Source organism: Zalophus californianus, chromosome 4 (assembly GCF_009762305.2).
Source record: "Zalophus californianus isolate mZalCal1 chromosome 4, mZalCal1.pri.v2, whole genome shotgun sequence".
NCBI lineage: Eukaryota > Metazoa > Chordata > Mammalia > Carnivora > Otariidae > Zalophus > Zalophus californianus.
The window spans coordinates 131,004,908-131,025,922 of record NC_045598.1 but is presented as its reverse complement, the minus strand read 5'-3'; the positions used below and the strand labels follow the sequence as shown (position 1 = coordinate 131,025,922).

Here is a 21,015-nt window from a genome sequence, read left to right as displayed (position 1 = left end):
TAAAGCTAGATGTCATTTTTATAAGAAAAAATCCTGTTGCTGGGATGTTTATAACAAATGTAATTCTTCAGTTATTTAGAATTAGCCCTGGGGTTGTGGCAAGTATAGTATATGAAAAGTAGACAGATACATAAGCTACATTTGAAAACAGGAAATATTCCTTAGAAGTTCACTCAGTTAATGAGAAATGTAATTGGGTTTCTGTAAGTGTTGATAGCAGGGTAGAGTACGTAGGAATAAACTGAGTTGGTTAAATGAAGGGCAAATTATGGGTTGAGTATGCACCTCCCATTAATTATGGGTGAAAGTTGACCTGTGTTCATGTGTTTGTGAAGGTTTTCAACCATCACATATTTAAGTAGTGCCCTTCGGAAGCTGCTCAACACTGGGGATGCCCAAATGAACAAGAGAGTCTCTGCCTCCACTGAGTTTACAGTTTGGTCTTTCATTCTCTTTTTAATTCTGTCTTCCCTAAAGGAAGTTGCCTGAATGTGGCAGTCTAAGAAGGAATGGGGGCAGGGTGATGAAACAAGGCAGGAGGGTATCTTACATTGTTCTGTTTCCAACATCTTCAGGGAGCTCTGCTTGAGAATCAAACCTAAAGAAGAATGTAGCAGGGTGGGTTTTTCCCCAGCAAGCTAATTGGCTCATTATCCTTGCTAATTGGGCAGAGCAGCACAAATAAGCCAAGGGGGGTAAAAATCAAGAAAAAGTGGTTCCATTTCCTAAAACCTCCCTGTTTTCTGATCATTTATGAGAGCTCATTTTAGAATTGGAAGTCCGAGGGGCTTGGGGCTTAGGGAAACAAAGTTTGTATGTAAATAAGCCAGGTCCCTCTTTTACAGAAGAGTTGATTAAGGGACTGGTTGACAAAGTGTACAGAATCCCTGCTCTCTGACACCACAAAGTATCTATTACATGAGAACTTCCTTCTGGCGCCAGGAGGCATTTAGTTTTCACTTGGGTGTTCTATAGGCGATGAGGCACTGGGGTGGGGGCGGGAGTGGAAGGTGGGAGGGTTACGAAAATGAAAGCAACTCTCAGTAGGGGGATAACTCTATTGGGAGAGGGGCTATGAAAAAAAAATGGGACGCTAGGAGAAAGGGTGGGGACGATATGTGTGCTGCCAAAGAGAGAACGAAGATGGGGAAAATAACATCATAACTGACCTTGAACAATGGTCTACAGTTTCCAGGGGTGCCTGAACACTGGGCAGTCTCTGGGAGGTGGGCTCTACATAGAGAAACAACTCCGGGAAGGTGAGCAAGCAAGCAGCCCAAGGCCACTCAGCAGATGGATGCAGAAATCTAATGTCCATGGCAAAGGGGGGGCTCTTTCCAGTACAAGCCACGTGTTAGGATCTTATTCTCCCCTCAGCTAACTCCACAGTTAACAAGGCTTGGGACCACATACTGGAGACCAGAGCTGTGTGCTACATTTCAAGTGATGTTTTGGTAATGGAATATTTTCACACTTCCAAAGTACTGCCAATAAACACAAAAAGAAAAATCTGGCACAGAAGTTTCTTAGCTTCTGCCCAAAAGTTAAAGGCCGTCTCAAGGGATTTTTTTTTTTTTTTAGTAAGATTGCTCTCAGACTAGTTCATCCCTCAGCATGCTGCAAATCAGTGAGGCCCAGGGACTCTCCAAACAGAACTCATTCTTTGGAAGACTTCACCACAGGGCTTTTTCTCTGAGGCTGGTGTGGCTTTACTCTGCTAATGGGGCAAAGTCATTTGCAGGAGATACACAGCGTTCCGCTGGCGGAGGAATTTACACTTTGGTGTTGGCTACCTAGAATCCACAGATATTGCTTAAAAAAATTTTTTTTTCCTAAAGCCACTTGCATTTTTACCTGTCAAAGCAATCAATGAGGATTTTTTTTCTTCCCTCCTGAATGGCAGAGAAAATCGGGTCTCTAAATCTTATCACCTCCCCCCTCCCCTTTTTCAAATTCTTAACCCGGACTTTTCTACCGTGAGCGTCCGCAAACCTGAGGTGTCCAGGCAGTGGCCTCTCTACACGCTAGGGCCTCTTGGGGTTCCAAGGAGGCAAAACTCTTGCCGCAACTTTTGGATAAGTAAACCAGCCAGCGGAGGACTGATTGTGAGGAGGATAACAGAGAACTTCCGCCGCCCATTCCGAGTGTTCCCGCGGGTGCCTGACCACGGAGCTGGCGGCGTCCAAGTGCCAGGCGCTCCTTTCCTTCCGGGGTTGGGAGTGTGGGGTCATCCCGGACGACCCAGGACAGAGGCTGCAGAGGACCTGGAGCTGGGCCCGTGGCTTCGTGTAGTCGAAGAAAGAAAAGCCAGGGCCTGACGTGAATGAGGGTGAGCTGACCTGCCTCCAATTGACCGGCCTCCCCCACGTGACCTGACCCCACATGACGTGCACGCCTCGTGACCTTGCACACCACGTGACTCGCGCACCATATTCCGAGCTCTTTCAGCTCCTTGGTCTAGGTGTCCTGCTCCTTAAGTACTGCTGCTCTGAGAGGCTAATGAACTAGGCCATGGAGCTTGGGGGTGATGTCTCCAGGGTGTCCGTTCTGCCTGAGGAATCAAACCCAACCCTCCTCCAGGGCTAAGGCTTCCCACAAAGTGGGGCAGAAATCCCAGCCAGAAGTTTCTCAGCGTGGTCTAGGGCTGGCTGGATGAGATGAGGTTGAGTACACGCGGTGAGGTGCGGGGGAGATGAGAGGAATGGGGGGAGCGGTGTGCTCCCCGCATTACCATGTTTTTTCCCGTGTGTTTTCTGAGTGGGCAGGAGTTGGTCTCACCCACACCTGCCACGGTAAACAGTAGACACTCAAGGTATAGCTGCATAGTTAATCCCTGACATTTTCCAAAAGAAAATAATGTGAGCTACATATGTAATTCTAAATTTTTAGTAGCTGCATTATAAAAATAAAAAGTGGCTGAAACTAATTTTAATAACATTTCTTTTAACCCAGTATGTCCAAAATGTTATCATCGTTTGACATAATTTTTAAAACATACTAATGAGATATTCTACATTCTCTTATTCATGTTGTCTCCAATATCTGGTGCATATTATACACTACTGTAGATGACTAGCCACACTTCAAGTTATTGATAGCCTTATGTGGCTAGTGGCTTCCAGAGTGGCCAGTTGGAGACTCTTTGTTTTTCTAGATCAAATGTATGGGCAATTTCTTCAGCCAACCAGATAGCTCAGAATATCAGGAGATTTTAGGAAGATAACACCCAGAAAGTCACATGGGGAGGGCTCTATCCATTCAAACGCATTCCCACAACAATCATTTCTTCAGTATTTACTTAGTAATGTTTTGGCTTGGTGTTCACAGAAGATTGTTGCAACCCCTGCTCTCCCTAAACCCTAAACCCACCTGACCTGCCCAGCTTCAGACTTCACCTAGTATCCACCGAAGAGTCCAAAGGGGCAGTAGCCATAAATGGCCTATTTTTATGGTCTGTAATTATTAACCCACCTCATTCTACCTTTTTAGAAAACCTAAGTTTTAGATATTTTTAATATTATAAAATATTTCAAATATTTAAATACTGCATTTTAAAATATTTTAATATATTAAGTGTCTTTTCTGTGTTACATCTGAGTGTGCTTTCACATACACTGCAATCTCATTTAATCCTTTCAATAACTCTGATTTTGGAATTTTATCCCAGTTTTCAAATAGGGAAAGTGAAGATTGGAGAAGTGCTGTGACTTTATGGTAAGAGAACTTGGAGAAAGAAAAGGTTTCTATTGCAGGCCGATCCATTTTCCCTCAGTGAGGTCTCTTACAAGATCTATGGGAAATGTCAGGTGATGGGATTATGTACTTCAAACTGTAGAAGTTTTCATTTAAAGCAAAATGAAACATCCTGGTGCCATCTAAAACCCAGAACAAGTCCTGGGATACAAAACCTGGGTCAACTCCTGACCTGATACTTATTAGCTGTGTGATTTTGGACAAAACAATTCATAGTAATAGAAATAGCTAGCATTTATTGATCTTCTTCCATGTATGGGGCTCTGGCCCAGGTAATTACTCATATACAATCCTCTTCCTTATGAGACAGAGAGCTCATTTTATAGATCAGGAATCTGGGCCTCAGAAAAAGTAAATTGCCAAAGGTCATACAGCCAATAAGCAGGAAGACCAGGATTATAAGACATTATTAAATGTACTAATGTTTATTTTATAATGTAACTTTAAGCCCACCCACTCCCTATTGCATACTTAAAGAGCACATCTTAAAGAACTTCAAGACCATTAGTGGATACCATAAACAACTACAAATCTAAAAGCACGGACAGATAGGAACTGTTTTCAATATGCTTTAAAAAAATACAAAAATAAAGCCTTTATCATTCATTTGCCATGTATGCTATCTTGCCAAAACAAAACAGCCGAGCTCTCAGAAGGGATAATTATACCTGCACAGTTCACCTCATGGGGCTGTTGCACTGAGAGAGAAGGAAAAGTAAAAGCATGTTCAAAGTATAAAGAGGTGACAAATGTCAGATATTGCAAACATGTTTAAAGCAAACTGCAGTTACATATCTAATATAAAATGTATTTGGATGATACACTCTCTAATCTTTATTGGGGGGCTGCAACTTGAAAAAGAAGAGTAAAAGAATGAAAATATAACTAGAAAGAAATGGAGGGAAAGGAAAGATGAAAGAAAGATAAAAGAAAATAGTGACGAGAGCTGTCTTTCTTGAAAGAGAACAGAGGGAAGGAAGAAGGAAGAGAGATACTGAAGAAGGAAAAAAATGGAAAGAAGGAAAAATAGAGCATTAAAAAAGAAAAGAACATAAAAGAAAAAGGGAAGGAAAAAGCTATGACAAAAAAATAAGCATGAGCTGTTGGGGTCAATCAGTTCCTTCAAGAAAAAGAAACTGGCCATGACCCGCTTAGCGTTGAGGCTGGGTACAGATTTTTTGTGACTGTTTAGAGAAAATCTAGCACTTTCCCCACCATTAATCTTTTCTAAAGAACGACTTTGTTCTGCACCTGTATAAACAATCCCGATTTTTAAAACCTGTATGCCTACCTCTAATGTGTGAGACTATGTATTTATACTGATAGATTCAGTCATCAATAGGTGATGCAGAAAGCTAGCCTGAGATCTCCTTTTTACATCTTTCTGCTCCCCCTTCTCACTTTTTTCTCCTCCTTCGCCAGCCTGGTACACCTAAAGTCAAGTTCAAGTTCAAGCACTCCTATAAAGAACTCTACATTCTGCCCAATACTCCCTGCATTTTCCCAACCCAGAGAGAACTGAAAGTGAGCAATATTTTTATTCAACTGATCCCAAAAGGAGCCCCTCCCCCATCCCTCAACAAAAGGACAAAATATACAGAGAGAAAACCTCTGCAAATGAGGGTGACCAGGAGGGGTTGTGTGAAACATCCCCCATGAGGGCGGCCTGGCCTGGGAGATGAAGGTGGAACGCTGCCTGAGTGATGAAGTCAGCCCGGGCCAGCCACCTGTTGCGGCACTTCAGGCTCGAAGCAGGGAGCATTTGTTCTGCTGAGGAGCTGGTGGAGGGAAACCCGCCCCGTGGCTTCTGCCCACTCTGTCCTGGGCTGACTGCACATTTGTTTCCTTGCACTTTTGCTCGGTTTGGGAACCTATGCACTTTTAGGGAAAGGGCGACTAAACACTTAAGTCGGGTGTGAAGATTCAGTTTCCTCATTGTAAAACGGAAGAATCACACCCCCAACCTCATGGTGGTTGATTATTTTGTTGTTTTCTTTTAATTCCTCAGTGGGCAATCATATGGTGCCTAGCCCAGTGACTGGCACATAACGGGCGCTCAGTAGCTGGCCATTGGTGTCTGCCTCCAAAGTGAAGTACCCATCCCCAGACCACTTAATTGCAAAGATCCTTTGAGTGAGAAAATGAGACTGCAGTTTGGTTTTGTTTCCTTTGCGGGGGGGGGGGGGGCGACACAGAGGGTTTATATTTGGTTGGCATAGGACACCGTAATTCTGGCTGCTGTTTTGTCGTTTTTATTTTGGAAGACTGTGCTGAGTTAGCATTCTGCATCCAGGAGTGTGCTCTTCAATACACAATCTAAAATAGTAATCCATTCCCTAGACTATAACTCAAAGAATCAGGGCAAGATCCTCTATCTAATGCATTGTGGTATTAAAAACAAAATCGAGCACGAAATTCTCAAGACAGTGGTAAATAGCAAATATAACAGCTTGTGGTGTGTGGCGCGGGAGGCGTGTAGCGACTGGAATATCGAGGGGCCAGGGATGCCAAACACAGATTTCCACTCCATATTCTACTTACCAGTCTGGTGATTAGGGATCCTTAAGTATCTATCTCTGAGGCTTAGCTTGAAGTTCTGCAAAGTGGAGATAACATTTAAGTCACAGATGTTGTTTGAAAATGGAACGAACCAAGGTAGTTAAAGTGTTTTGTAAATCATAAAGCCATGTTATAGGAAAAGGAGGAAGAGGAAAATAGGTTAGTTAACTGTTGCGGATTGCTCGGAGTTGTTTGCTTGTTTGGCTTTTACGCTTTTGTCGGGCAAGCTTTGGGTAGGCAGTCATACATTATGCGTTATGAACTTGGGAAATAGAGTTCCGCTGAAAAGACTGAGAGAGAAGCAGAGGTCGCGATCCTGGGGTTTCTAAGTGTCTGGCAATCTTCGCCCTCGCTAAGACTAGTTGGGGGTGGAAGTAAGGTGGGTACGACAAGGTCCCCTCCTTCACTCGCCCGAAGCACACTTCTCTCTCACTGACAATCTGAGGGTCCGACGGACCTGCGGCCCCAAATCTCAGTGGGCAGAGACTTCCCCTTCCCCGCCCCCACCAACAGATCCTGAGCGCAGAAAAACGGTCCCCACCCCTTCCACGCCCCCGCCCCACCTCTTGCCCCCCTTTCCAACCCCCTCTTCTTTGCCCGGGTGGTTTGTTCCGAGGAGTACAAATAAATAGTGCTGTCAAAAGGCGCAGCTCGCGGTGGTGCGCGCGGAGCCTGGGCGCGGGAGCCCACTTCTCGGCCGCGCACTCCCGGTTCAGCGGCAGGGCTCGCTCCCGCGGCCCCGCGCTTCCTGCCCAGGTCTCAAGTCTTCCTCGGAGTTCTGCCCGGCCCCCGCCTCCGCCAGAGAGAGCGGAAGGCCGAGACCGCTAGGCTGGCCTGCGGGAGGAAGGCGGGAGCGCGTGGGCGTGGGAGACGCAGTGATGTCCACCGGCTCGGTGAGCGACCCCGAGGAGATGGAGCTGCGGGGGCTGCAGCGGGGGTACCCGGTCCCCGCCTCCAAGAGGCCGCCCCTCCGCGGCGCCGAGGGCAGCTACATCTCGCCCAGTGACAACTCGTCGGCCGAAGAGGAAGACCCCGAGGGCGAGGAAGAGCGGTGTGAGCTAGGCGCGGCCGGCGGCGCGGAAGGCTGCAAGAGGAAGCGGCCGCGTGTGGCTGGGGGCGGCGGCGGCAAGAAGCCCCTCCCGCCCAAGGGCTCGGCTGCAGACTGCAAGCAGTCGCAGCGCAACGCCGCCAACGCCCGCGAGCGCGCCCGAATGCGCGTGCTGAGCAAAGCCTTCTCTAGGCTCAAGACCAGCCTGCCTTGGGTGCCCCCCGACACTAAGCTTTCGAAGCTCGATACGCTCCGGCTGGCTTCCAGTTACATCGCGCACCTGCGGCAGCTGCTGCAGGAGGACCGCTACGAGAACGGCTACGTGCACCCGGTGAACTTGGTAGGGGCACCGCACGGGGGGCCCGGGGCTAGCGGCTGGGAAATGCTCAAAGAGTTCCCGAGCACCAGGCAGAGTCAGCCCGCGGGGAAGAACCTGAAAGGGGGGTTCTGGAATGGGTGGTGAGGAGTCCAGTTTAATTTCTCCCAAACAGGGGAGGGGCCAAGCCACATTCTTGGAGAAGAACCTTCCACCCTTCGGTGTTTCTTCATTCTGATCATTGTACTTGGTACTTTGCCCCGTGGCAGCTCTTTGGCTAACATCCTACGTCCAGGGTGAATCTGGGTTCCATCTGCATCCACTGCCCGGTTGCAGAATGAATGGCAAAATCTCTCTCGCCCCAATTTTCCAGCTAAGAGTTTGACCTGTTCGATTTAACAAGCCCTACTTTCTGAAAGGAAGGAGGGAAGCCCGAGCTCTATTGAAAAGCCTTTGGATTTTTTAAAAAGTTCTTGCAGAATATGAGAGGTTTCCCCAAAAGGGATATGTCTGGAAAGTCCCTCTCCGACCTGCCAACTTTCCCGGCTTGAGAAAGAACCTATTCCAGTTCCTACTCGGAGTGGAGGGCTGAGTGTGTGTGTGTGTGTGTGTGTGTGTGTGTGTGTGTGTGTGTGTTGTGGGAAGGGAATTAAACAGACAAAATCCCAAACTTATGCAAGTTTCACCGAATCATCCTGAGGGCAAAGACCACGAGGAAGCATGGCAGACGTCTCACGTCTCACGCAATCAAATCCAGTAAAATTAAAATCCTAATTTAGAGAGAAGACACACAAATTCCCAGAACACTGATAAAATATGAGCTACTAAAAGCCAGGGATATTCCAGGGTTCACTTAGGAGAACGGTTTCTGTTTGAGACAGTACTTTCTCCTCCAATATCTGACGCTCTTTTTGATTTTACAGACATGGCCGTTCGTGGTCTCGGGACGACCCGACTCGGACACCAAAGAAGTCTCCGCAGCCAACAGATTATGTGGGACCACCGCTTAGATCGAACTCACTTGCTGGGATTATTGTTGAAGTGCCTGTGTTTGGGGGCCACGGAGAGAAAGGAGCGTGAGAACCCCCAGAGAATGGGAGGAAGTTCCATCGGATTCTCCTAAATTCTCCTAGGCAGCCCCCACCCGAACTGTGAACACGACACGTGGCGGGTGTTGGGGACAGAGCCCGAAGTGTTGGCCGCCTGGCTGTCATCGCAGGACGCCTAGGGAGGCCCGCTGCTGCGGATCCCAGCGATGACAATTTTCTTCTCCAAAAAGAGTTTCCTTCTCTGTCTCTGCAGCGAGGAACCAGATTCAACCTCGGACTTTAGCAGTATAGACTAACCCAGCGCCAAACCGCCTAGGAGTTAGTTTCCCGACCGAGCCAGATCTCTGTATATGATGGCACGGCTCTGCACCGCACAGGCAGGTTACGGTTAGGCAATGGTTAGAACTTGCTCTGGATGATTGGCTTTAAAGACAGCAGTCTTCACGCGAGACCAACATCGGGGCATGTTTTTAAGCTGCAAAGAGAGCAGAGTGGCATACCTGGGCCAGGTTTGTACCCCACAGGGCAGCAGCCTCCTAAAGGAAGGGGCATGTCCTCTCGGCACAGGGAGAGATGGAGGTACGCTTTCCCAGACCACCCGGCCCGGGGTTTGCCCGGACCGCTCCGGGCGGTTCTGCCTCCTGGCCTCAGTCAAGCTCTTCACTCCTCCCAGGCTCCCGCCTCTTCCGAGCCGGGCTTCTGTCTACCCTCCTACCCACCTCCGGGTCTAGACAAGAGCCTCCCACCCCCGCACCCCTCACCCAACCAGACTTGGGTCTTCTTCGGGCCTCCCTCTACTCCTTCCTCCCATACCTCCTTGCAACACCCCTCCTCCGGCTCCTGGCGATCCCCAGCTGGCCTCCCGCATCCAAACTCTGGTCGCCTCCCCCTCCAGCACAGCCTCCCCGCTCCCGCGTTCTTCCTTGCTGGAGGAGTGCGCTGGGTGGTACGCTGAGGCGGCTGGGTGCCTAGGGACCCCGCTCAGGGGAAATGCGCCGCTGTGTCTCTAGGCTGCACTACCACAGTAACTAGCAAATGTAAATAAATTTATTTTTGTATGAATAATAAAACGCATTGTGAAACCTGAGTGGCCCTGGGCGCTGTCAGAATGTGGTCTTTGTTGCCCTTTATCTAGTTTGGTACCGAAGTTCTTTTAAAGGTGACTTCTTGGCCCGGGACTGGGATTGGTTCTTTCTCGGCAGAATGGAGTTGATCCCATTTGGATCACTGCACTTAAAAGTGTAACTCTCATTACTTTCTATTATTCTGATTCTTCTGGAGGCCAGGGTTACTGGAAGGCAAGAACCCGAGGCTTAGGGGCTTCTGGGTGGCTCAGTCCTTAAGCGTCTGCTCAGGTCACGATCCTAAGGTCCTGGGATCGAGCCCCACATCGGGCTCTCTGCTCGGCGGGAAGCCTGCTTCTCCCTCTCACACTCCCCCTGCTTGTGTTCCCTCTCTTGCTGTGTGTCTCTCTGTCAAATAAATAAATAAAATCTAAAAAAAAAAAGAACCCGAGGCTTAGTGCGCCTGAAGAGTCTTTTGGGGCTAGGGCCACGTTGAAAGGTGTACGCTCTACAAAGTAATATAGGTGCACATCTTATTTTACACACACACACACACACACACACACACGATGCTTTCTCTGGCTTAAAGCACACTCCAGTCCTTAAGAATTGCAAGTCATTCAGGAATGCCTACAGCCCACACATCGGAGTGGGGGTGGGTCTCAGGTCCAATTGGCAGAATAAAATCATAATACAAGGCACCAAGTTGTGTTTTAGTTGAACTTTTCTTTTTTCAAATAATGTTTATATAGCATTTTTAACGTACACCATCTCATTTTCCTTGTTATTTTCTTCCATTTTCACTAAAATTTTCTCTGGAAGTAATAACCTGGGCAACCATCATATGGTTTTTTAAATGCCCATCTTTTTAAAAAGCTGCATTATCTTTGTAGAACATTTAGAAAATTAGGAAAAGTGTGAAGGATCAAACTACCTAAACAACTGCCCCATTTGGGGTGTGTTCGTTATTTTATAAAATCGAAAGGCAGTTTTCTTGACCAGAAAGAGAAAATACAGCTGGAGTTTAGGAGGTGAGAGGGAGGTGTGTGTGTGGGGGGGGGGAGCATGATTTCCTGTTTTGAACTAAACTAAACCAAAACTCTGGAGAACTGCTTCCTGAAACCATTTTCTTGGGCTTTCTTCATAGGAGGAGGGATCTGGCCCTCAGGATGGAATCTTCAGCAGCAGAAGTGGGCTCAGGGTTATGCTAGCTGTTTTCTGTGGCATCATCAGGAGCTCCCTGGTAAAAGCAAACTCAGGAGTAACTAGTGACAGGAAACCCTAGCGTGGTGGTTTAAAGGCACTTAGGCCCCTTGGTAAGTTTTGGGTGGCCGGCTTCTTGGGGGTGGGGATGTCTCCTGGAGACTAGCTCTCAGACAATGTCTTTTCCAAAGCTTCCATCAAATGCGACCCTTTTCAAGGGAAGGACACAGTGTAGTATGTTGTTAAGGTGAACCTGAATGTCTACAGAACCCCACCTGAAATTCAAGCTCTGCCACCCACAGACTAGTGGCCACATGCAACCTCTTTCAGCCACAGTTTCAGTATCTACAAAATGGGAATAATAATAGTGCCCCCCCCCACCCCGGGAGAAAACTGTCATCAGGAATAAATGTGATAATATTTAAGAAACCCTTCTCGTAGGCAGTAAGCAGCATCCTAAATGTTGATTCCTAAAAAAAGTGGGGAGGCATGCTTTGACAAAGGGGGCACTTTATAAACAGGTGAGGCATTTCAGGAATCCAGTCTTTAAGATTTTGGGGCCCAGCTTTAAAATGCCTGGGTTACAACTGTAAAACATAAGTGTCCCACAAAAGCAGACCAGAAAAGGGGGGGGAGGCTATATTTGTAGTAAGTACAGATAAGAAGGAGCATTCGAAGAAACAAGAAAATATTTGGGCAAATTTTCATAAATAAAAATATGTAAGTACTTCTTTCTGTAAATATATCCTTCTAGGGCACTTCAGGGGTAAACTTTCCTGCCCCTACTCTGTCCCCACTCCCCGCACTGCAGTGATCCTCTTCACTGATTTACATGTGCAGAGGGTTGTATCCTGCAAACTCATTTTTACTGCCACTTTATAACCCTATAATTTATAGAGAAAAAAATTCTTAAGAATTATTTTCACGGGCGCCTGGGTGGCTCAGTTGGTTAAGCGACTGCCTTCGGCTCAGGTCATGATCCTGGAGTCCCTGGATCGAGTCCCGCATCGGGCTCCCTGCTCAGCAGGGAGTCTGCTTCTCCCTCTGACCCTCCCCCCATCTCATGTGCTTTCTCTCTCATTCTCTCTGTCTCTCAAATAAATAAAATAAAAATAAAAAAAAAAAAAAAAAAAAGAATTATTTTCACTCCCCAGTTTCTATAAAAAGTCCAATGCCAAGAATTATGTGATTTAAAAAGAAGAAGAAAGAAGCCAATTTCTAGTAAGTCTCAGTGAATCCGGGTAAATTGCTCAAGCTTCTGGACAAAGGTAGCTGTTGGGAGAGGGTGAAAGCACCCTGAACCAACCTTTTCTTGATTTACCATGACCATTGTGCATGCTGAGTGGTAGAAAGGCATCCCATTCCTTAATTTCTTTTTCCTTCATTTTCCTGTAGGAATTTGGGTTGAAGAAATAGGAGTTGGGGCTGGGAACAGAGGAGGTTAAGAAAAAAAGAACAAAAGTTTCTCTTTTGAGTTATTTCAATTTGATTATACTGCTGTATAAGAGAAGTTGAGCAGAAAAAAGTCTGAGAAATATAATGTAAAAGGTCTTGAAGAGCAAATAAAAATGAGTAAATTGAAAAATACTCTTCAGGGGGCTTTTTGAGAGACCAAAGCATTATTATTAGTGATACTGACTCAATCAAAGAGAACAAAAAATCCCCTTTCACAGGCTCTTCCTAAGATGAATATTTTAAAAAGAAATGCTTTCGGCACTGTAATCTTGAAACACTTAGGCGTTTCTCTTGGTTGTGGATGATGAATTGATTTTGTGCATATTCTTTTGCACTGGGCTTCAAGTTACAACTTCACTTGAGTCCGATGGCTCCTTCAACAATTAGTGACATTGACCATCACAATTTACAAAGGAGATTTTTTTTTATAGGTACAGTTTTTCCGCTGGTGATAAATGCTTCATAAGTTAAAAAAACAAAACAAAACAAAACAAAACAAAACAAAACAAAAAACCACTACCCTCCATAAAAAGAACTGAGTAGGGCGCCTGGGTGGCTCAGATGGTTAAGCGTCTGCCTTCGGCTCAGGTCATGATCCCGGGGTCCTGGGATCGAGTCCCGCATCGGGCTCCCCGCTCAGTGGGAAGCCTGCTTCTCCCTCTGCCTCTCTCTCTCTCTCTCTCTCTGTCTCTGCCTCTCATGAATAAATAAATAAAAAAATCTTTAAAAAAAAAAAGAACTGAGTGATACACATCCTATTTTAATAGGCGATAGGTAAATAGCTTGGCTACTAATTTTGAAAAAAATATTAAAGCAATAACTGAGAAAGTCATTTTAGCAATGTTTGGAAGAGCAAAAACAGATAAATTAATAATTGACTTCTCACTGCCAAGCATCTGACTTCTGGGAAAAGTCACTAGAAAGTACAGACTGGGACTCCCTTTGTAACTGAGACCCTGGCTACTTTCCTTTCACTGGGCACGTACCCACTGAGGGCGCCCTTGCTTACATTTTTGCGCTCACCACCCACCATTCATCTCTGTTTCTGTTCTGTTCTGCCCTGTGTATTATTTTTCTTCTCTTTCCCACAACAGTGATAGGTGAATATATGATGCTGAAAAGGTCTAGAAAGTCTCCAGAACCTGAAATCCACCTGTACGTGTAAACACTAGCACTAAGGGAGGAATTGTGGCAAATGATCTCTGCCCTTGTTAGTTCTATTATCACCAAGATAGGTTATGGACCAACTTCGGGATCTTTCATTGCTTGTGGTAAAGAGGATCATGGAGCAGTTGAAAGCAGTGGCTTTCTGTTTGGTGAAAATATGGTATCTGTATTGACTATTACGATTCTCAGTAGAAATGGGGAGGAGTGGGGGGCAAGGAGGAAGAAGCTTTTGTCTTTTCCTTTTCCTTGTGTGCTAAAAGAGTTTATATATTATTTTTGGAATTTAAAAAAAACTTACATTTTTAAAGATTGAAAACCACTGGGTCAGACGTAACTGGTTGCAGTCTAGTCCCACAATTTTGTAACTCTGCAACCTTGGGCACTTTACCACTCTTCTGTGAGACGAGAATAATATACCCGACCCCACCGAAAATGGATTAAATGAGATCTATTAGGCACTTGAGAAATGCTCCATAAATGCTAATTTTTAAAAGTTGTATTCCCAATTTTCCTTCTCTCCTCTACAGGTGTCCTTACTCCTCATCTGCAAATTTGTCCCATCATTCCCCTTTGCCACTGTTGTCACCTTGCTTTTTTATGCCACATGTAATTTTCCTAAAGGATCTTTCTTTTTTTGCCACTAAGGAGACATTTTCTTTAGTTTCCTCTTGAAAAATAGAGATCACAACACTCAGCATCAGAAATCATCTATGGGATAAAAAAATAAATTCAGGTAGTGCAAAATAGACTAATGGATTTTGATGTAATAAAATACAAAAAGTTCATTGTTGGGCGCCTGGGTGGCTCAGTTGGTTAAGTGACCTGTGGCTCAGGCCATGATCCTGGAGTCCCGGGATCGAGTCCCGCATCGGGCTCCCTGCTCAGCTGGGAGTCTGCTTCTCCCTCTGACCCTCTCCCCTCTCATGCTCTCTCTCATTCTTTCATAAATAAATAAATAAATGAATAAATGAATAAATAAATAAATATCTTTAAAAAAAGTTCATTGATATGATTTCAGATTCCGCATTGCAGCCCACCTTTCAGAAACTATACTTGTGGAGTCTTGGCATAATATCAACAAATACCCGCATTAACTGAAATGGCCATTAATACGCTTCTTCTCTTCACAGCTCCACATCTGTGTGAGGCTGGATTTTCTTCACATACTTTAACCAAAAGAACATATCACAAGAGATTAATGTAGAAGGCAGGAATGAGAATACAGCGATCTTCTATTAAGTCAGACATTAAAGACATTTGCAAACATATAAAACATCACCATTAAAATGTATTGGAGGACACAGTTATTTTTCATTAGAAATATGTTTGTTACATTCACATGTAATTAGCTTATTATTGTTTTTTAAATGAATTAAAAATGTTTTCTCTCGATTTGATTTCGAATCCAGTAAATATCAACAGATATAAACCACTTAAACAAAAGCTTTTCAGGGTCTTTAATAATTTTTAAAAGTGTAAAGAGGCCAGAGACAAGAAAAAAAAATTGGGAACCACTGGCCTGGGTAATTCCTAAGGTCCTTTTCATTGATAGGATTCCATGTGTTCTTGATCATGTGGCAATCTCAGCAGGACAGGAGTAAGTAAATCATGTCAAGGTTGGATATAGGAGCAAACATTTGATCAGAAAGATTTGCTAGAGACGTTAGGATGGTAGTGACTTAGATGGGGCAGACATTCCCCATGCAATACCACTGGAGTCTAGCCAGGCAAATCAGCAGGGTCAACGCTTGAGCTGGTGTCATACAGGCTATTCCCAGGATTTCTAACTGTTTCCTGCTCTTTCTGCCCCATTCTCAACTCTTTTAGGCCTTTGTGTTTTAAGCCTTTGTAGCCTCAGGGCTGGATCTATCTGGCTTTCAACTGAAAGGGAAAATGGTGCCCGAAATTTGTAACTGCAAAATCCCATTTCTTTTGCCCATATAATTCATATTCTGAGGGCGAGGTTAGAATCTTAGCTAGATCCTTAGCTAGATTAGAATCATTGTCCCAATGAGGAAATTTATTTAAGGAAACATGGGAATCATTTCCACTGATCCTCAATAAAGAGTCTTTTATTTGTAAGTTTGCCAAGTGACAGACAAATATATTTATTCATGATAATATTGATTAACTTATACAGGCACAGCAGTAAAGTAACTAAATGCCTCGATGTGCACAATCTGAGTACAAAAGAAAGAAAAACAAACAAACAACAAAAACTCGGGGAATTCTCAAATTCTTTGGAAGCAAACATCTTCAAATGCAAAGAAAGGATCCCATAAAATAAACAGTACAGCCACATGAGGTCCAAGGGATTTGGATGATCCTTAAGGAAACTGTTCCAAGGGCTGGGGAGTAGGGAGGGAATATCCTTATGCAAAAATGACAGAAACATTTCTGGCTAAATTCAATTAAGGAATATCTAAATCACAAAGGGCAGTGCTCTAAGAGGTGGTAACCAAGGCCTCAGGGGCCTGAGGGGACAAGGTGGCTAAACCACAGATAGGGAGAAAAGGGGAGAGCCGAAAAGAAAGACCATCCTTGTATATAAAACATATATGAAACCTGCATGTTGCTAGATGTAGGCTGTATGTTTTATCCTAAACATTGTAGGTGTTTCTTACCCGGCACTGTCCCACTGGCTGTTTCTGTGCACAGAACTCTCTGGAAATCTCTTTTATGTGCTTTCATTATAGGTTTTCCCTCAACTTGTGGTGACGGAATAGGATGAGGCATTCTCTTTCTCCGGTTCAGTCATCCTCAAGTAATACCATTACTTTGGAGGCTTGGGCAGGAATGGAGTTGACTCTATTAGCATAGAGGGACCCAGGCACCAAAGATGGTCCCCAGTGAACCAGGCCTCTATTATCCATGTTTTTGTGTAGTGCTGGTCCTGTGATTTGCTCTAACCATGGTAGGTGGCAGAATTGACTGGCAGATCCAGGTCTAAGCCTTAAGGACTGGAAGCTTCTGTTTTTCCTTATTTGGGATTCTGAACTTCCATGTAAGAAGTCTAACAATCCTGAAGAGACCACATGAAAGAAAAGCCCTGAGACGACACACAGGAGAACTGGGGAGCCCAGCTGACAGTGAGGACTGAGGCCCCAGATGGCCAGCTGTGGCCGAGTCTTAGTGGAGAGTGAAGAAGCTATTGAGAACATCTAGCAAGGGTGAGCCATCCCCTTTAGCCCTGTCTTAATTCCTGACCCTCAGAATCTTGAGAGAGGATAATGTTTTTGTCATTTTAAGCCACTAAATTTGGGATCGTTTTTTTCCTCAGCAATAGATGACCAAAACATCTTGTCAAGTAAGATTTCATCTTACTGAGATTTCATCTCAGATATTTATCCAAGGAACTCGCTGATCATCTGCAATGAGCCAGGACAGTGCTGGATAAAACAAAGTTGCCTTGCCTCAAAGTGCTCTGAAGGAGGACATGGATAAATGCACCAAAAACTGAAATACAGTATGCCAAGTGCCATGAGAGAAGGTGGCGCTCTGGGAGGAGGGGCAGAGAACACACATCCTTGGAGAGTTGCAGAAGGCTTCCCAGAGGGCTGACAGGCGAGGTGAGTCCTGGAAGAGCACCGGGCAAACCAAGAGTAGGGCTTACCAAAAAGAACGATAAATACTAGCCCGGTGACTGGGTTAATGTCTAGTATGGTGGTTAGGAGCATGGACTTTTACCACGAGTTTTGGACCGATAGGGGAGAGGGGAAGAGCATGGACTTAAGGGACTTAAAATGACTGAGCCTGCATTTGCTCCTTTGTAGAATGAGGATATAATAGAATGTACTTGATAGGGTGTGGAGATGAAAGGCGATGGTGGATGTCAATTACTTAGCCCAGTGTCTGGTGTGGTAAGTAGTCAACAAATGTTGCTCCATTAGTATCCGCATCCACATCAGCATCGCATTGAGATGATCAGCTTTTTCCCTTGGCATGCTTTGAGACAGTGCTAAGGGACACATCCCTGATGATTTAGAGTCCCTTACTTTTCCTTAAATCTGAGCCTTGAACTGTGATTCTGTCTCCGCTCTCCTCTCAAATGTTTGTCACGTTCAGAATTTTTAAATCTTCAAGGTACTGACTGAAACGACAAGCTACACATCGAACTCATATTGGAGTGTGAGAAGAGATTGTTAAAGTCTATTTGCATGGTCAGGACAGCTGGATAGAAAATGTGTAGATTGATTCTATGGCTACAGTAAGATAGAGGGGTTAAAAGCGACACCAAGGAGATGCCCTGATTCAGATGTGCCCACAGGATGCACTCATGCTTTTTATTCCCCTGTGATCTGTCCCAGAACTTGTGCCCTGGAGGGAAATTTAAGACCCTGTGACCAGAACTGTCCAGGATTAGAATTCATAGACTGAGTTTCCCCTTGGCATTCAGCCCACCCAATCTGAAGGACACCAGCAGATAAGAATTTGGCACCATGACAGCTACTTTGTGTAGCTGCTCTCGATGTGCACCGCCCAGTACTTGGGAGCCTGCTGGGGTGACAAGCCGATCATTCTGAGGACCTGACTTGTTGGGTGGCCCTGGCTAATCACTTGCTGTTCCAACTTTGGTTTCTCACCTAAAATGAGCCACCCAGGCTAGATGAAGTCTTAAGTCCTTTACATTTCTAAAATGTTCCAGTTTCTTAATGGGTCTTCCAACCAGCATCAATTAGGACTCCTGCTGTTGTTGTAAGTTACAAATAGGGAGGCTTAAAGCCTGAGCAGAAGGACAAAGTCAGCCTGCTTTTAAATGTTTTAGATGAGCTCAAATCCCCTAGGTGTCCTTGGTTTATTACACGGAATTGCTATTTCTATGTGATTTTAGTGTTGACCATACACTTCACTACAGACCCTTCATTTCTATTTATAAGTCCTCGGTCTCACCAGGGTACAAAAAAGGCTTCTTTAGGATGCTAGAGAAATCAAATAAGCAAAGCCATTGTGGTATTTAAGCTCTTTCCTTCTAAAGGCAGATATTCAATAGCATTTTTTTAAAAGATTTTATTTATTTATTTGGGAGAAAGAGACACAGCGAGAGAGGGAACACAAGCAGGGGGAGTGGGAGAGGGAGAAGCAGGCTTCCTGCAGGGCAAGAAGCCCGATGCGGGGCTCGATCCCAGGACCCTGGGATCATGACCTGAGCCAAAGGCAGACGCTTAACGACTGAGCCACCCAGGCACCCCGATATTCAATAGCATTAAACACTGATAGAACAAGATTTGTCAGAACTTTTAATAAGCATTCTATGATTCTGTTTGGTTTGACCCAGAATAAAAATTAAGATTGGAAAACATCATATCCAACTAAAAGAATCCCTCAGCAAAAATAAATAAATAAATAAATAAATAAATAAATAAATAAATAAACAAATAAATAAGATGGCTTTTTTTTTTTTTTTTTTTTAACTCTAGAAGCCTGGGTGAGAAATATAAAAATCTGGTCTATTGTTTCAAGAACTTAGCGAGTTTTTTCCCCTTTAAGGTAAGATATTTCCCCACCGCTTTCCTGTAACACTTTTCACCTTTTTCCATGATTTCTCAAAATGTACTGTTGGTGCTTTAGAATTGCCACCTTTAAGCCTTTTGCATATCTTGAGATGTGATTCATCTGAGCCTAGGTTTTTAGGGGGCTCCCTGGCTGGTGGCGGGCAGGATGGATTGAAGGCGGGAGGACCTGGGCAGGCCAGGCAAGATAGACGGAGAGCCCAGGTTGAGAGTTGTGGTGGGGATACAAGGCATGCATTCAGGAGACACGTTACTGCTAGCATCAGACTGATTGTGTTATACACTGGATGTGGGTGATGAAAGACAGGAAGAAATTCACATTGACTACAGGGTTTCTAACTTGGGACAGACAGTGAACAGCAGACTCATCATGAGTCATCATTTATCACTAAAGTTTAAAAGGGCAAGTTTAAAAGAGTACAGATTTTAGAAACGATGCCATTCATTTAGGAACTCCACTGTCCTTTGGCTTAAGGGGATTCTTATCAAATTTTGTCTTGTTGTAGGGGATTCAGATTCGAAGGGGGGACACTAATAACTAAAAGGTCAAAGAGAGACAAGGACTATTTTATTCGGAGATGCAAAGCTTGGAAACAATGTCCTTGCCTGGGTCTTGCATGAGTATGCCTTTTTTTCTGTCGCTGGAGTGTGAATGTCTTCAGAATGGGAATCATGGGTTTTCATTTTTTATCTTTATGAAATCATTACCTCCATATGTCTGGTACAAAGCAAGTACTCAGTAAATATTTAATAAATTATTCTTAACAGAAAATAGCCATTGCTCCTCTTTGGCTTAAATTATCTTTCTGTTGTGAAATGATGGTGATTTGGGCAAGTCCATTCTCTGGAGCCACCTGAGATATGTAGTCATCACAGACAACCAGGATGCTGGTATAATTAGTCACTACGGCTTTACAAACTATGTTAATTCCTGCTGCACACAGAGTGCATCAGCTCTGCACAGAATCTGGTGGTTCTCAGGATCTCTCAGACTGAAAAGAAACTTGAATGAGTACAGTAAAGGACAAAAGTTTTAAAATCAGAAGAGACAAATTAATACTGTAACCATGCTAAGTCTCATGCTATATACTTTACAGATAATATTCTTTGAAATCTCTCAGACCATTAGTAGGTCTGTCATTCTTTTAATTTACAGATAGAAACCCAGGCTCATAAAGCTTTCGTGACTTTCCGAGGGCCACACAGGACCCTAGTCGGTAGAGTCAAAGTTCAAATCTGGTTCTCACAAAGACAAATATCATATGATTTCACTCATATGTGGAATTTAAGAAACAAAGCAGATGAACATAGGGGAAGGGAAGGAAAAATAAAATAAGATGAAAACAGAGGGAGGCAAACCATAAGAGACTCAACTATAGGAAACAAACAGGGTTGCTGGAGGGGAGGTGGGTGGGGAAATGAGGTAATTGGGTGATGGGCATTAAGGAGGGCACTTGAAGTAATGAGCACCAGGTGTTATATGCAACTGATGAATCACTAAATTCTACTTCTGAAACTAATAATACACTATATGTTAAATTTAAATAAAAAATTTAAAACACACACTCACACCTGGTTCTCTCTAGCTGGTGGAGCCAGGATTTAAACCTGGTTCTCTCCAGCTCAGTCTGACCCTTTAACCAATCCTAATCTAGTGCCTCCCCAAAGACTTCTCCCAGGTGGAAAGGAAGCTGGTGGGAAAATGGTGCTCCCCAACAAGGATACTTTAGCCTGGGGTGTTAAGTTGGGACAGTAGATGAGCCACAGAATTATATCTGGTTCTGAGTGCTTAAAATGGTATGGAAGTGAAGAAAGGAGCCAGGGTCTGTCTGCTTTGCTGGCAGTACCAGCCGAAATAACCCAGAGAAAGGCCCTTGTCATCTATAAAGAG

The 21,015-nt window shown here is 44.5% G+C and overlaps 1 protein-coding gene across 1 annotated transcript; it reads left to right on the top strand.

The window, feature by feature from the left end:
* Window positions 1-6,978: 6,978 nt before the first annotated feature.
* On the top strand, window positions 6,979-10,157 carry MSC (musculin). The gene is made up of 2 exons (XM_027617298.2): window positions 6,979-7,700; window positions 8,600-10,157. The coding sequence occupies exons 1-2, from the start codon at window positions 7,191-7,193 to the stop codon at window positions 8,684-8,686; spliced, it is 597 nt and encodes a 198-aa protein (XP_027473099.1). The 5' UTR covers window positions 6,979-7,190; the 3' UTR covers window positions 8,687-10,157.
* Window positions 10,158-21,015: the final 10,858 nt, after the last annotated feature.